This window comes from Podarcis melisellensis, assembly GCF_964234715.1.
Source record: "Podarcis melisellensis genome assembly, chromosome: 15".
Taxonomy (NCBI): Eukaryota; Metazoa; Chordata; class Lepidosauria; order Squamata; family Lacertidae; genus Podarcis; species Podarcis melisellensis.
The window spans coordinates 30,203,227-30,219,756 of NC_138532.1; the positions used below are offsets into that span (position 1 = coordinate 30,203,227).

Genomic DNA, 16,530 nt, shown 5'->3' on the forward strand with positions numbered 1-16,530 from the left:
CGGAGAAAATGCATCATAATTTGAGATTTCAACAAGGACTCAAACTTCTAGGCACTTTTTATATGATTTGGCATTCCTTTGTTACATAGACAATGGAGCCAATGAAGGCGACCCTCATCACAAAGCTTCGCAGTTCAGGAACTCTTAACTGATAACCAATGAACGCTAATATTCAACAGCTTTTATCCTGACTCTTTAATTTCATTTCCCCCCTTTTGTTTATTTCATTAAATTTATATCCCACTTGATTGTTAAAACCCTCAAAGCTATTTACAAAAAAAGGTAAAACAATAAAATTATCCATAAAAACCATTAACAACAATTTAAAACTTTCAAAAGTTTAAAACATCAATTATATATTTTTAAAAGGGATTGCGACGTCGTATTCTAGTGATTCACATCTTTTTGTTTAAAATGTCCCAGAGGACTTTGTTGATGGGCAGTATAAATAATGTTGTAATAAGTAAAGAAATTAATAATTTAATAATAATAATTTAAAATCAGCAGGAAGCTGAAAACAGATTTAAAAACAAATCAGCATTCAAGATATCTGGACAGGCTTGCCTAAACAAAAATGTTTTTAGCAAGCAAGCACCCAAAAAAAAAGTACAGTGGTACCTCGGGTTAAGTACGTACTTAATTCATTCCAGAGGTCCGTTCTTAACCTGAAACTGTTCTTAACTTGAGGTACCACTTTAGCTAATGGAGCCTCCCGCTGCTGCCGCGCCATGATTTCTGTTCTCATCCTGAAGCAAAGTTCTTAACCCGAGGTACTATTTCCGGGTTAGCGGAGTCTGTAACCTGAAGCATATGTAACCTGAAGCGTATGTAACCCAAGGTACCACTGTACAGGAAAGGCACCTGCCTGATAATTAATAGGCAGGGAATTCCAAAGTATAGGCATCATAGCTAGCAGCCTTAGGCAGCCTTCTTCTTCTCCATGAATTTCTCTAACCCTTTTTGAAAGCCACCCAAGTTGGCAGCCATCACTGCCTCCTGCAACAGGGAGTTCCATTCTTTATCTATGTTCTGTGCCGCGTGAAGACGCTTTTTCTTGACTGAGACTCACCTGCTGATGCCGTTGTGAACCGGACCTCTGCGGAAAGCGTCTGATCCTGCTTCTCCGGGGCTGGTTCCCCCAGCGCCTGCTGCGGCTGGACTTCCACTGTGGCCACGTAGGAAGTGCTCGGGTTCAAGTTCCGGAAGGTGTACCAGTAGACTCCCGCCTTGGCGGCCTCGTGCTCCTCCCCGTTAAGGTACACGGTGTGTGGGAAGTTGCTGTTGCTGGGCACCCAAGAGATCTGCGCTGAGGTGGCCGCTACGCTCCGCACCCTGAGCTGGGTGGGGGCCACGGCAAACCCGCCCCCAGCAAGGAAAGTGCACCGCAGCCGGTCAGAGCTCCCAGCCTCCGAGACGCTTTGCACGGAGAGGCGGTAGGTTCTCGTTTTCAAGTCCAGCCTCTCGACGACAGCCTTCGTCTGCGATCCGGCCTTCACGGTTTGCCGCAGCTCGGAATCCACGTAGAGGTTGTAGCTCTGGATCTCCGAGGAGCCAGGGGTGGGCAGGGGAGGCTCCCATCCCACCAAGAGGCTGCTGCCAAACTGCTTGATGAGGGTCACCTTCCTGGGGTAAGGCACTACTAGCGAGGCTCGTTCCTGCACATGTGGTGGGAGTGCAAGGTGGTTAAACCCATTTTGGCCCTGGGTATTTTCTTTGATCTCAAATGTGACTCGACAAAACTTGCTTCCCGAACCCTTCTTGGGCGATCTTCTCTTTTGACCCCTCCACCACATATAAATATCACACAGATATCATTTTAATTCTATTCCTGTTTAATTACATTTCATTTATTGCCTTTTCTATTTTTTTGCTCTGTTTTATCTGTGTTTTGGAAGAAGGTACAGGGATATTAAGACTAGGACTAGCCGTCTGAGAAACAGTTTCTATCCAAATGCGATTTTGACTTTAAACGCAGTATAAGGTAGTCTCTATGGGAGTATATTGTATTTAATTACGGGGTATCAGAGTTTTTAGGGGGCTAACCAGACTGGGATAGCCGGGATAGCAGGCTTGTTGGTTTTGAATGTCTGATGTAGACTTTTTCAATTTTGTTGTTCTGTATGGGACAATGACAATAAAGATTATTGTATCGTAAGCCACCTGAGTCCCCGACTGGGGAGAATGACAGGATATAAATAAATATTATAATCGGGGCTTTTTTTTCAGAGCTCAGCTCCAACACCATTCTAAGAGAACAAGGGAGAAGTTCGTGATGAGCTCCGGCACCTATTTTTTCTAGAAAAACAGCACTGATTATAATAATAATTTAAATACCACCTCAGTGAAGCATGATTGGTATACTGGTTTGCTGTTCTTATTTCATTTCCCTGTATTGCTTTTATTTTTCTTTCCCCCTCTCGCTTGCCTGTTTCATTGGGGCCTACACGCTTCTGTATGCAACAAAAAATTCAATTTAATGTTGAAGGGAGGGGGCACTACCGTGGGTATGGCTCCCTCGTCCTCTTCCAGCCTGGAGGGTGCTGTACTGGCGCTGAGCTCCTCGGTGGAGCAGTCGCTCCTTTCCGTGCTGCTGAGGCTAGTGCTGAGGGAGCTCCTTTCCAGAGGGGAGCTCTGGGAGAGATCGTGGAGCTCCTGAGGCAGGAACGTCACAAGGTCCTCGTCTGAAACTCGCTCTACGAAGTTGGAGGGGACCAGGCCTCTCCGCCCATCCATCAGCTCCCCTGGAAGTGAAGGTCAAGAGGTGATGAAGGGACAGGATACCGGTAGAAATGATGCTTAATTTTGTTGTGTGTGCTTTGATGCGTTTTTATATATATGACTGCCATCGTTATATTTTTGACACTCTGTAAATCTCTTGGTGCTGTGTCTCCAGCACTGTGTCCACGTCCCCCCATATAATAGTTATTAGAGTTTTAAAACATGTACAGAAGGGGAAATGAGAAAGAAAGAAGAGAGGGAGAGAAGATACCCGAAAAAAGGACAGGAAAATGTATTGTGCAGCAGCAGCACATACATGGAACGTGAGCACAGCAAAATATTGTTGAGGTTTAACAAATACTTCTACATATTTGAAAAAAGAAAACACCGCAGTAATTAGCAATATGCCGAACAGCATGGTTTTAACTATGCAAATGAGGATGCTGCTGGTGGTAATGATGCGAAAATCTTCTGTTCTTTGGGTTGGCACTGCTTGCTCCCCAGAATTCTTGGACTCCCCACCAAAAATTATTTCAATAAGCAAGAACATTACAAATAATCTTCATAAGACGATGAAGTCGTACCTTCAAAGAAGCCATCTTCGTCCATTTCTCCGTAGACGTAAATGTACTCACCGGCCGTCAGCGGGAGTTCTGCTTCAGGGTTCTCGTTGGGGCCGGCAAATGGATTGTAGCTGAAATGGGAACAACAGGAATTGTATTTACACGGAAAAGTCAAGAGTGACGCTAGGCAGCTGACAGTGCTGTCTTGGAAGTCAGCAAGACACTGGATGTATAGGCAGCCAGCACAAGCTCTGAAGTCTCACTGCTGTACACTGGTGATAGTCTAACCCTCTGGTGATAGTCTAACCCTATCAACAGTCTAGCCACAGCATTTTGCAGCAGCTGGAGCTTCCAGACCAGGCCCCAAAGGTAGCCCCACACAGACTGCATTGCAGGAATCAAGTCTTGAGGCTATCAATAGCTATGAACCACATATATTATGACTCTGAGTGTAGTTACTGGGAGCCACAAGTGGGAAGAGTTGCTGTCCTGCTCGTACCACTGTGGGAGCATGATGGGCCATTGGCTTCATCCAGCAGGCTCTTCTTATGTTCCCATTAAATGCATCTGGTTGGCCACTGTGAGAACAGGATGCTGGACTAGGTGGGCCATTGGTCAGGTCCAGCAGGGCTTTTCTTATGTCATACACCACAAGTGTCCCAGAAAAACTGGGACATCCCATTTTTTCTTGCGAGAGGACAGTGGCCATTTTGGGCAATGTGATCTCATGCAATTTCATGCCATGATTTCCCCCCCACACACACACACAAAAAAAAACTTCTCCCTGAGCCACGACCTCATGTGGAACCCCAAAGCATGTGTTTTTGGGCTCCATGCCCCAACAAAGTGCTTATTTGGGGGAGGAATCACAGCGTGAAACTGCATGAGATCACAGCGACCAAAATGGCCGCCGTCCTCTTGCAAGAAAAAATGGGAAGATGGAGTCCCAGAAGATGGCGTCATAGTTTTTCCTTTGTTGTGTCAGAAGGTATGTTGTTTTCTTATGAGGCAAAAGCCACACAGCTGTTTGGAATAGCTCCACCCTGCCTTAAATTGTGGCAGACCTCAGTGACCTTAAGAATGTGAGAGAAGCGAATTCAGAACCCAAGCCTCCTCATTCCCACCAACATGGAGACCCTACCTGTAACGAGCTAAGAAGACTCGGAGTTTCACTGGACCCTGGTTCTCTGGTTCTGGGATTAGTGAGATCGTGTCGATATCCAGCTCTTCCATTTCACTGGCTGTGTCCACCTAATAAAAACGACAGAAGACCGTGACCACCTCTGCTGTGGGAAGGACAGAGCAAAGGAGCTAGTCCATCTGAACCCAGTCACCAATTCTGGTCTCCATTTGAAGCCCTGTTATGGCTGCCACATAATACCTGTTTCCACATTTGAAAGAACTTGAACTTCTAGTGTGGCAGGACCTACACCTTGGAACTCCCTGCCTATTGACACCAGGCAGTCTGCCTTCACTGTACTCTTTTGGGTGCCTGCTTAAAAAGAAAAGAAAAGAAGAAGCAGCCTAGCCCAGGACTAACCTCAGGAGTAGGGCAGGATTTGGGGCTGTTCTGCATGGACTCAGATCTTGAGGAGCTGGACTGGGACTCCAGTTTCCTGACCATTTTCTTCGAGGCAAGCGGAGGGGTATTTGCACCTGGGCTTCTGACCACAGCGGGCACCACAGGCTCAGCAAGGCGGGAGATTCCTTCCAGCCCTCCATCTTGAGCTTTCTGGCTGCACCGGGGAGAGATGGTGGCAATTTCTGGATCTGAAACCGAACAGTATATACATTATGCCAGGCAGAGATGCCAAGCAAAGTGGTGGGTGCAGGGACAATGGAACATTCTGGAACTGGGGAGCTTGAATGACAGCCAAGAGAGCCACAATGCTGCACTTCAAAGCCCACCACAGGCAACAGGTTTGACTCAGATTTACCTCCAGTCCCCTGTTTTAATTACTGTGTTGTTCTAATTGGATTGTTATATTGCATGTTTGGTACTGCATTCTCTGCCACCACCAAAGGAGAAGAGGAGGAGGAGTTTGGATTTGATACCCTGCTTTATCACTACCCTAAGGAGTCTCAAAGCGGCTAACAATCTCCTTTCCCTTCCTCACCCACAACAAACACTCTGTGAGGTGAGTGGGGCTGAGAGACTTCAAAGAAGTGTGACTAGCCCAAGGTCACCCAGCAGCTGCATGTGGAGGAGCGGAGATGCGAACCCGGTTCCCCAGATTACGAGTCCACCGTTCTTAACCACTACACCACACTGGCTCTCATACTCTAAAGAAGCAAATCATACTCTACAGTTACTGAATCTGGGAACACCATGGCATCTGGATTATTCTAATGGCACAAATGAAAGCAAAGAGAGGGCTTCCTCCTTCTCCATAGTCACCTTTCTCCTTCAGTCCCTCCAGGAGCTGCAGAGAAGTCTGGCAAGTGGTGAGGGTGACCTCGGACGTCACCTGGGAGGAGGGCGGAAGACCGATTTTCTCAGTTTGGAGGCGAAACTGCTTGAGCTCTTGAGAGAGGAAATTAAACTGCTCCGTGTGGCTATGGCACTGTTCCTCCAGCTCTCTCACGCGGGCCTGGGGTGGGGGAAAGATAAGGAAGAGGGATAACTTGGCTGTGATTCCTGCATTGGACAAATGACCTAATGGGCACCTTCCAACTCTACGATTCTATGATCCTTTGATTCCAGAAGAATGTCAGAGGGAATTTGATGGATCAGTCCATGGTGACTCCTACGGAATCTGGTAGACTGCCTCTCGAGCTGGATGCCCCACTGAGACATCGCTTCCCATCCCCACAGCAAAACAAGGCTGTTGAGTGAGAGCAGCCAATTAGGCATGATGTCTGCCCTTCAGCACCTGACCACCCCCCAACCTCAGCATCTCCAGCCTGTGGCAGCTGCTTCAACCTGCCTAAGGGTAGGGATGGCTCTGTTAGGACTAGTGCAGCTACAACCAAACAAGCCACCAGAGGGGAAAGTGGACTGGTGTCATCACGTGCCCAGATCCTTGCACACATAACAACATCCACAGCACACTTCTATTTGCCAGCACAGCAAATGCCACAAAGATCAAGAGCAAGCAACACATTCCCAGTAAGAGGTGCCTGGCCAAGGGAAGACTGCATCAGCGAGAAATTTAGGGCACTTAAGTAAGTGAGCCAATTTGCATGTCATCATAATTGCAGAGGGGAAGCTCCAAAACCACCAGCCAATTTCCCTAGAAGGCAAAATTCCTTCTCTCTCCCCAACACCCACATTTATTGCTGTGTCACCAAGGGCTTGTGTGTATATTTAGCAGTGGTTCTTACATTGCAGGGAGCTGGACTAGATGACTCTCTACAATTCTATAACTATATAACCTCTGGCTGTTTAACTTGGGGCCTGAAAGCTTGCTCTTGTTTTGCAGGATGAGCACAGCTGCTCATTTGGAATGGGGAGACCAATAAACCCTGAATTCCCTTCTGTTCTTCTCTGGCTGTCTCCCCACCCCAGTCTAAAATTGGTTGATATCTGGTATTTCTCCATTCCAAACTCCTTCTGGGAAGCAGTCCAGGTTTGGTTGGGAAGGACATTTTCCTAAACACGGTGAGATCAGCAATACCTGCATGCAATCCAAGGAATTCTGTCAGGAAAGAAGAAGGAAATGAGCAGAGGAAAAGTGATTAACTGCACCCAGGCATCTTCCTGAAACAATAATCCTGATGCGGAATCTAAATTTCAGAGAAATGGCTAGGAAACAGGTGTGAGAATGAACACAAGGGTGCTGCAGCTGGATCAGGCCAAAGGCTCATCTAGGCCAGCATCCTGTTAAGAACTTAATAAGAACTTGCTGTATCAGGCAACAGGGGGCCCATCTAGCCCAGCATCCTGTTCTCACAGTGACTGACCAGGTGCCTGTGGGAAACCTGCAAACAGGACCCAAGCACAAGAGCTCTCTCCCCTCTTGTGGTTTCCAGCAACTGGTATTCAGGATCATAGCCCTCGTTGCTAGTAGACATCAATAGCCTTCTCTTCCTCCATAAATTTGTCTGATCCTCTTTTAAAGCCATCCAAGTTGGTAGGCATTACTGCCTCCAGTAGGAGGGAGTTCCATAAGACCATCAGAAGAGCCTGCCGGATGAAGCCCATGGGCAATCAAGTCCAGCATCCTGCTCTCACAGTGGCCAACCAGATTCCTCTTTGAGGAAGCCCTCAAGCAGGGCCTGTGGGCAAGAGCCTTCTCCCCTCCTGAGATTTCCAGCAGCTGGTGTTCAGAGGAAGCATTGCCACCTTCACCCATGGAGCCAGAGCAGAGCCATCATGACTAGCAGCCATTGAGAAGTTTCTCCTCCTCCATGAATCTGTCTGGTCCTCTTTTAAAGCCAATAAAGTTGGTGGCCATAACTGCCTCTTTCATTGTATGCCCACCATTCTACCATTATGAGATGGGGGGGGGAGGGAACCTTTCTCCATAACATGCATGTCCTCACATTGGCCAACCAGATGCCCCAATAGGAAGCCAAGTTCGACAGAAACTCTCCCTTAATGGTGTTTCCCAAGAACTGCTTTTCCAAGGCAACTCTACAATTCCTTCCATCCCTACAATTCTATGGTTCTATGAAATCATGCAGCACATCAGCTCTGCTGAAAAATCCATTTAATAAACAAAACCACACAATTGACTGTTTTCCCGGCTGCTGACAGCCAGTCCATTTCAAGCCCACGGGTTTCCCCCTGAAGAATCCTGGGAACCGTGGCTTATCATTCCACAAAGTTTCAATTCCCAGCACCCTTAGCAAACTACAGTTCCCAGGGGTCTTTTAGAGGGCAAGACATGCACTTAAAATGCATGCCTTCGCTCTGTCTTCCTTGATTTTCTCCCTGCTTTACCTCCAAGAGCTGGACGGCTCCTTCGTGCTCCTTCCTTGCTTCAGCCTGGGCCTGAAGGCAAGAGAAGAAGAAAAAAGAGGTTTAGGGGTCACCAATCCTATTTCTTGAGGTCTTGGGTGCCTAACACACCTGTCAGACAGCATGACCAACCACCAGGGAATTATGGAAGTAGAAGACCATAGTTTAGCCACCCCTGCTTTAATCAGGAGGTTACTAGTGCATGGAAGAGCTCTCTCAAGGGTGCACTAACCAAGAAGAGAAGGATGCAAGCGGTCTCCCTGGTGGATCTCTCACCTGCTGCAGTTGCCTGACTTCCTCCTGTTTCTTCTGCAAGGCCTGCAGGGCCCTCTCATGCTCCTGTTCCAGCTGCTGCCTTCGTTCCGCAACATCTCTCATGTGCTAGGGAAACCAGAAGTGCATGAGAGCAGAGCTGAGTGATGATGGTCCCTGCAAGCACCTCAGGGTTTTCCTTCCGGGCTATGGGGACCCTCTTCTCAAGAAGGGGAGTATAGCAGCTTCTGACAATTGAGAGGCAGCCCATGCCATCCAGACAAAAGAAAAACGTATTTTGGCCCATGGAGGGAAAAGAGTATCTTTTTAATAAAAAAAAACGTGGTTTCACTTACAGTACAGTTTCTGTTTGCTTAGAAGGTCTGCATGGGATTAAAACAGGGAGTAAGAGACCTCCAACTGTGCAGACTTCCCTGTACGTTTATCTCTACGCTGACTTCTATTTCTTTGATGTCTGGAGTGATACATTTTAGGCTGCATCCTGTTTACAACTTCCTGCTCCTCCTCTCACACTTCTCTCTGGGATTTGAGGGGTCCCCTTGGATGTATCCCCTGAGAGCAAAGGGGCAAACCTGGTTCCTTTGCTTCTCCAACTAATTAGTTAGCCAATATAGAGCAATATTTAAAACATCTATTTGAATACAGATGTTAAAAACAGCACAGCGCTATTACAAACACACACCAGTCAGTTCCCAAGGGGCTGTTGGAATAAAATGATCTTCATCTGCCAGCAGAAGGACAGCAAGGAGGGACACAGTCTGGCTTCTCAAGGGTGGAGTTTGAAAGCTTGGAAGCAGCAAAAAGGTCCTCCCCCAAGTATGCCTGTGAAGGTGGTGGGACTGAGAGAAGGCCCTCCCCTGCAGATTGCAGAGCCCAAACAGGTTTGTAAGGGATAATGTGGTCCTTCAAATAGCCTGGGCCTAAGCTGTATAGGGCTTTACTCAGACCGTGCAGAAAAGGGCATTCCACTTCCCTGCTACAAATCCCTGAAACAGAAGCCACTTCCCCATTCCTGATTCCAGCTCCCTTTTTCAACACCAGAGCACAGCCAGCAAGAATAAGGAGCTGGCGTCTACACACACACACACCCTACCAATTTTTGAACTGGGAACCAGGAACCCGTTTCCCAAATCTGCCTCCTCTGTTATCCCAGCTTCCTTACAAGGATGCTCAGGGCAGAGAGCTGCTCAAAGAGATGCCCCTTTCCAATCACAACCCTGGATCTGACCAACCTTTAGCGCCTGCCCAAGACTCTCCAGCCTGTTCTGGAGCTCCTGGGTTTTTTGGAGAGCAGAATCCCGTTCCTCGGTCACCACAGCCACCTGCAACCTCAAGTCAGCATTTTCAGATTCAACCTGCCCAGGGAGAGAAGGAAGGTTGCTCAGCAGCAAAGCACATGCATCCTGGATTGCATGAGGTCAGACTAGATGGTCCTTGATGTCCCTTCTAATTCTACAGTTCTATGACCCCATTATCCTGCTGTCCCAGCTTCAAGGCCCTACTTGAAGCCCCTGCCTGAAAAATTAATTTCTTCTGTCTGCCCTGAACTTACTGTGGATCAATTTCCATTTCAGTTGCACTGAAAGTTCGCAGTTTGGGGCTGGGGGCAGTTGCTGCCCCCAAGCTTGCTTTCACTCCCTCAATGGTTATCAGGCATTGGTGGTGGGGGGGAGATCACTACTTACCTTTTCTGTCCACTCCAATTGCCCATGAAGCAGAGTGTTCTCCTCACACAGCCGGACATTATTGTTTTGCACCTCCTGCAGTTGGATTTCCTGCACAGGGACATAGAAGAAGATTTGCCTCCTTTGACAGAGAAACTGGGAATCTGTAGGAACACGTAGAGGTGACCAAGGGACAGGAGCAGGCATAACACAATCCATTTAATTGCAGGAATAGGAAACGTGTGGCCCTCTGTGTGTTGTTGTACTACAACTCCCTTCATCCATAACTCTCCATATGCTGCTGGACTACAATTCCCACCATCCATAACACTTTGCATGCTGTTGGCTGATCTGCCTCTCAAAATTCGGCCTTGGAGGTTAGCATGGGGGCAGAGATGCACCTCCGACAGTGCTTCTGGGCGCGGGATGCTACTCACGAGCTCTGCACATCTCTTGTGCTTCTTCCTCACTTCATGTTCAAGGTTTTCACATTGTTTCCGCTTTCTTCTGAGCTCAGACTCCTACCGGAAAAAGGGGGGAGGAAAGGAGATGAGGTGCGGAAACTGGCTAGGCCAGATCCACCATCACCACCCCACGCATTCCATGCCAGGGCATCATAGTTCCAAGGAGATTTGAAACCCCGAAAGATCTTGCCCATTGACTGTTCCCCATTCCCAGAAACTCCCCCCCCCCAACTGACTTTTACCATTCTTGTGGCAGTAGTGGGATTCTTATACTTTGCCAACTGCTTAGAAGCTAGATTCAAAGTAACAGCGAGGGGAACCCACCAATTGCTGGATCTGCCGTTTGGTGTCGGGAGAAGTTGCGGCCCCCTTCTTCACAGGGAGGGTTTCATACCCATCATGCACTTGTGCCAGAGGATGGGCTCTGGGGCCCCTCTGCAAAGGAGAGAAATCTCAGCCAGACTCAAGGGGGAAGTGGGGCCACGGGCAACCATCCATTCTGCAGCCAAAGGGCTCCCCTTAGCAGATAAAGCTCTACATGGCTAAGAACCTGGTGGTGGTGGTTGTTATTCAATGTATTCATAGTCTACCTTTCTTCCAAGTGGGGTTCAAGGCAGCTTCCAACATTTAAAAGCATCATTATAAAATACGAAGCAATGAAAACATACTTGCTAAAAGCAAAGACATCAAAACACATTCAGAACCAGAAATTAAAATCCAGTTTGCTCTGACAGCAGCCCAGGAGCCAGTCACAATCTCTCAACCTAGCCTACCTCGCAGGGTTGTCATGGGGATAAAATGGAGCTGGGAGAACAATGCACGCCACCTTGAGCTCCTTGGAGGAAAGGTGGGATATAAAGGTAATGAATACATAAAGGTACTCCCCTGGGGTACCATCTTTTAGGTAGTCTGTATGGACACTGAGAGCAGGATCCTGGAACAGATTGGCTGTACAGGAGAAGAGGATCCTGTTCCAGGATCCTGCTCTTAGTGTCCACACCCCTCTGAGGTTAGGTTGGGTGGGTATCAGGGATCTCTTTGAAAGTGGTACCTAACCCCCCCCATAGAGCTGTATCTAATGTTATAGCCATGCTCAGTGTAGACCAATTGAACTAATGGACATGACTAACTCAGGTTCATTTATTTCTGGATTGTATACACTCTCAGGTGTATATACATACATTGCATTGGTATTCTATATGATGAGTGGTGTAGAAATTGCAAATAAATAAATAAATAAATAATCGAAGGGGTCTACACTGAGTAGAGCTTTGATTGCTATAGCTCCATGCAGGCTTTCCCAGCTGGCTGAATAAGTCTCTGCCATGGGTTTAAAACTCATCTTCTTCTGTTTTTCTAACTGTGCTTTAAAGCTGTTTTTATTATCTTCTGCACATTGCCCAGGGTCATGTGTGGAAGGTGAATTTATTTATTTATTTTATCACATTTCTTCCCCACCCTTTTCTCCAAGGAGCTCAAGGCGGCTTGCATGGTTTTCGTCCTCATCTTTTGATCCCCACAACAACCCTGCGAGGTAGATTAAGTTCTTTGTGTGTGAGAGACAGACAGACAGAGAGACAGAGAGAGACTGGCCCCAAGACCATCTAGTGAGCCTCAAGGCTGAGTGGGGATTTAAACCCTGGTCTCCCATGTCCTACTCTGACATACAACAACAACAACAGCAACGGAGCACTTTTGTCTTTCAGGGATAAAGCTAAGTCTCTCTTATGCACTGGCATAGTGTAGTGGCTAAGGAATTGAGCTATGTGCTTATGTATTCATAAAAAGGTTCTTAGGGCAGCTTACAAATGCCAATGGTTGTTACAATCTAAAAGACACAATGCAAAAAGAAAAGGGATTCAGAGGGAAGGGAGGAACACTTTTTGTTCAGGCAAGCCTATCTAGTTATGTAGAATGCTGATGTTTGTTTTGATCTCTTTCTAGTGTTCTGTTGAATTTTATTAATTTTCAAATAATAGCATTGTAGCGTTGGACGTAACGACTAACACACACACACACACACAATGCAATAATCACACCTAAATAATCCCTGACAGATGGCTATCCAAATGTTTTCACCTACTTATATTTATTGATCAGTTTAGTATCTGTTGCAAACCGCATGGCGGGTTGGTTACAATCAAGATGTATATAAATTCTGCTAAATAAATAAAATAAATGGGCAATGCCAGGACTGAACTGCAGACCCTTCTGCATGAAAAAAAATGGGGTTGCCCTGCCGTTTCTCTAAAACTCTGATCTGGGCTAGGAGGAGCAGCAAAGGCCCCGATTCTGCCAGGGACCTGATGGAGAAGCAAGTCAAAGGCGAGCAAAGCCCTTGGTAGCTGCAGGGGAGAGGGTAATCCGGAGGCAAAACTGGAGTTGCAGTGCGTTTCCGTGTTGTTGCTGCTGTGGTTATGCCCTACCTTTCCCCCCAGACCGCGCCCTCAATACAAAACACAGTTTAAAATATCGATAAAAACATCATAGCGCTATTAAAAGTTTGTTCCACCCACCCCACGCCTGGAAACCGCCCCTCTCTGACTCCCGCTTCCTCCCGGTGGCTGCGGGAAGCACTCTGCAAACGCTCAGAGGACTCGATGATGACGTCCCACGGCACTGAAGGAGCCGGCTGCGCAGGGAGCCGGCCCGCAAGGCCAAGAGGGCCGGCTGCAGCCACCCTCCTCCCTCCGGGGCCCTTTTCCAGCCCCATCTCCCCTCCCTGCTCGGCCAAGCGGGCGCTGCGGCCTGGCCGGCCGGACAGCGCCGGGCTCCTACCTGCTGCTCCCAATTTCAGCACCACGGAGAGCTCCGCGCTGGCTCGGCCTCGCCTGGGCGGGTTGGTCGGCTGGGCTGAACCACTTCGCCGCCAAGGGAGGGGGAGGAGGAGCCGCTCTCGGGAGGCTGTAAGCGGGAGACTGGGCATCCGCGTTTCCTCCCACCCCTCCGCCGGCAGTGGGACATCCCGGCCCTGCGGGTCCTGGCTGGGGTTGGAAAGGGCTGCCCGAGGGTATCAGAGGAGCTAGTAGGCGAGGTTGGCAGCCCTTTCCCCACCCCACAACGTAACCTCCCTCCCTTGTTAGCATTCGCACGTTCTTCAAGCGGCTTCACGTGTCTCACAGTTCCCAGGCACACCGAGCGACCACGATAGCATCTTAGGGCAAAGCGATGGTGAAATCTAACTGTTCTTCGTGGTTTCGTGTGTAAATTGCCTTGAGGCGGTGGCTTAATAAATTAATTGTAATAAGAATGATAAATTCCTTCTCTTGTTGTGATAATGATCACCACGTTTAGATTTATGCAAGACAGAGACCTGATGAGGGTACCTTTTGTTTTGATGCTGGGCAGCCTTCAATTCGGTTTTACTCAAGAGTACACCTGCTGAAATTAACGGGCCTAACTTTGTCATGTTCATTAATTTCAGTACATCTGCTCTGAGTAAAACTTAGTTGAAAAGCACCCGCTGGATCTAGCAGCTCAGGGCAGAAGCCACAACTACATAAAAACTCAGAGAGGTTCAGCTGGCACCTTCATTATACAGTACACCTTTAGGCGCCAGGCAAAAACGTTCCTCTTTAACCAGGCTTTGGGCTGACTGACATCCAACGCCCTTTTAAAATGTGTTGGGGATGGGGGGGATTATTGTGTTGTTTTTGTTTTGTTTTTATTATGTATTATATGTTTTTACATTGTGATTTTATCTTGTGAACTACCTGAGACCTGTGGGTATAGGGCGGTATACAAATTTAATTAATTAATCATCCAACGTTCATTGCATGCTTGATGTATGTCCCCCTGCAAGAAACCTGGCCAAATGTCTTATTTACAAAGCAAACCAGAAAGGACGTACACTTGCATCTAATGTGATAATAACGAGCTGGACTTAACAATAAGCACAGAAGTTTAAAGTGCAAGTCTATAAGCAGTTTACCTTCCTCACTGCCTCCACTGCAGAGGACAGCACATTTCGCTGCCGTGAGACCCTTGAAGAAGAAAAGCCATTTGAGTAGGCCGGCAGGGCTGGTGCAGGGGACCCCAAGCCCATGACTGATGCCAAGGAAGCGTCCTCTGACCCCTGGCTGTGAGAGCCCAGGGATGCCTTGAAATTCTTCAGGGCGATCTGCCTCTGTAGACGCAGCACCTCCTTCTGCGACTCTCGGAGCAGGTGGCGGAAGTCCAGGAGGGGGAGGCAAGGAGAAGAAGCTTCCTAGGAAGACACAAACCATCACCATCACCTATAGGGTTGCTTCCAGATTTGAAGAAATCTCAGCTGGTTTATCAGTTCCTCAATGAACATGGGAATATAATAAGAGATTGCTGCATCAGGCCAATGGCCCATCTAGTCTGGCTTCCTGTTCTCACAGTGACCAACCAGATGCCCATTGTGGGAAACCAGCAACCAGGATCCAAACACAAGAGCAACTCTCCCCTCCTGTGGTTTCCAGCAAAAGGTAATCGGTGGAGGCAGAGCATCGGTATTGGAGCTAATAGCCATAAAAACTCTCTCCTCCATGAATGTGTCTAATCCTCTTTCAAAGGTGTCTAGGTCGCTGGCTATCCCTGCCTCCTGTGGGAGGGAGTTCCATAGTTTAACCACACAGTGCATGAAGAAGTACTTTATCAGTCCTGAATCTTCCCATGTCCAACTTCATTGGGTGCCCACGAGTTCTAGTGTTACGAGGGAGGAAGAAAAACCTTTCTCAATCCACTTTCTCCATGCTATGCATAATTTTAAAAAGCTTCTATGTCATCTCTTACTCGCCTTTTCTCTAAACTAGGTAAAGGTAAAGGTACCCCTGCCCATACGGGCCAGTTGTGACCGACTCTAGGGTTGCGCACCCATCTCGCTCAAGAGGCTGGGAGCCAGCGCTGTCCGCAGACACTTCCGGGTCACGTGGCCAGCGTGACAAAGCTGCTCTGGCAAGCCAGCACCAGCGCAGCACACGGAAACGCTGTTTACCTTCCCGCTATAAAGCGGTCCCTATTTATCTACTTGCCCTTAGGGGTGCTTTCGAACTGCTAGGTGGGCAGGAGCTGGGACCGAACGACGGGAGCTCACCCCACCGCGGGGATTCGAACTGCCGACCTTATGATCAGCAAGTCCTAGGCACTGAGGTTTTACCCACAGCGCCACCCGCGTCCCATTTTCTCTAAACTAAAAAGTCCCAAATGCTGCAACTTTTCTTCATAGGGGAGTCACTCCATCCCCTCGGTCATTCAGATGGCCCTTTTCTCATTCGGGTGGCCCTTTTCCAATATCCTTTTCGAGGTGAGGCGGCCAGAACTCCACACAGTATGATAAGCATCCCTCTCCAAATTAAAGGACTGTAAAGACAGCGCTTGCTGCCTGCTGTTCAGTACTTTGTATAAAAATCATTTCAAACAGAATTAAGCCTTTTTAAAGGAATTAAGTCACGTTTGGGGAAAGGGTAGGGTATCTTTTTTTGTATGCAGAAAGCCCAATCCTGACAGCATCTCTCTACAAAGGGCTGCCAAGTCCCCCGTTCTGAAACCGCTTTCTGAACCATTTTTGGCCCAACTTTCCGGAGGCCTCCATGCACCAGGCTGCTTTCCGCACACACTTTCCGCACCCCTCTGCAAACCCAAGATATCTCTGCATGGAACCTTCACCTTTCCCGACGTGATTTTGGCCTGCAGGTCTTGGCATTCCTGCTGCAGGGCGTTGATCTGCTTGTCCTTTGCCAGCAGCACACTGGCTTGCTCGCGCAGGTCCATAGCCCGCTGGCGGGCCAGGGCCTTCTTGCAGAGTCCCGCACAGGAGCCCTTCACCGCAACCGGGGTGTTGACCTGCAGCAGAAAGAGAACAAGACAGTGAAGCAGACTACCTGGGAAGGTGGTGGGTTCTCCTTTATTCGAGGCTTTTAAGCAGGGTTCGGAGTCTGTTGGGGATTCTTTAGCTGCAATGCATGGGGTTGGGCTAGATG

The 16,530-nt window shown here is 48.2% G+C and overlaps 1 protein-coding gene across 1 annotated transcript in view; it reads right to left on the bottom strand.

Moving 5' to 3' along the window:
• Positions 1–16,530, bottom strand: part of TSPOAP1 (TSPO associated protein 1) — a gene marked incomplete at its 5' end in the record, with an annotated part of 50,527 nt that overhangs the window by 22,032 nt on the left and 11,965 nt on the right. Inside the window, 15 exons of the mRNA XM_081889523.1 lie at positions 1,070–1,655; positions 2,500–2,741; positions 3,303–3,412; positions 4,423–4,532; positions 4,822–5,051; positions 5,680–5,872; positions 6,899–6,919; positions 8,167–8,217; positions 8,461–8,565; positions 9,690–9,812; positions 10,143–10,232; positions 10,559–10,642; positions 10,910–11,020; positions 14,517–14,792; positions 16,217–16,393. Of these exons, the coding sequence (XP_081745649.1) occupies positions 1,070–1,655; positions 2,500–2,741; positions 3,303–3,412; positions 4,423–4,532; positions 4,822–5,051; positions 5,680–5,872; positions 6,899–6,919; positions 8,167–8,217; positions 8,461–8,565; positions 9,690–9,812; positions 10,143–10,232; positions 10,559–10,642; positions 10,910–11,020; positions 14,517–14,792; positions 16,217–16,393 (2,509 nt within the window). The remainder of the gene's footprint in view (positions 1–1,069; positions 1,656–2,499; positions 2,742–3,302; positions 3,413–4,422; positions 4,533–4,821; positions 5,052–5,679; positions 5,873–6,898; positions 6,920–8,166; positions 8,218–8,460; positions 8,566–9,689; positions 9,813–10,142; positions 10,233–10,558; positions 10,643–10,909; positions 11,021–14,516; positions 14,793–16,216; positions 16,394–16,530) is intronic.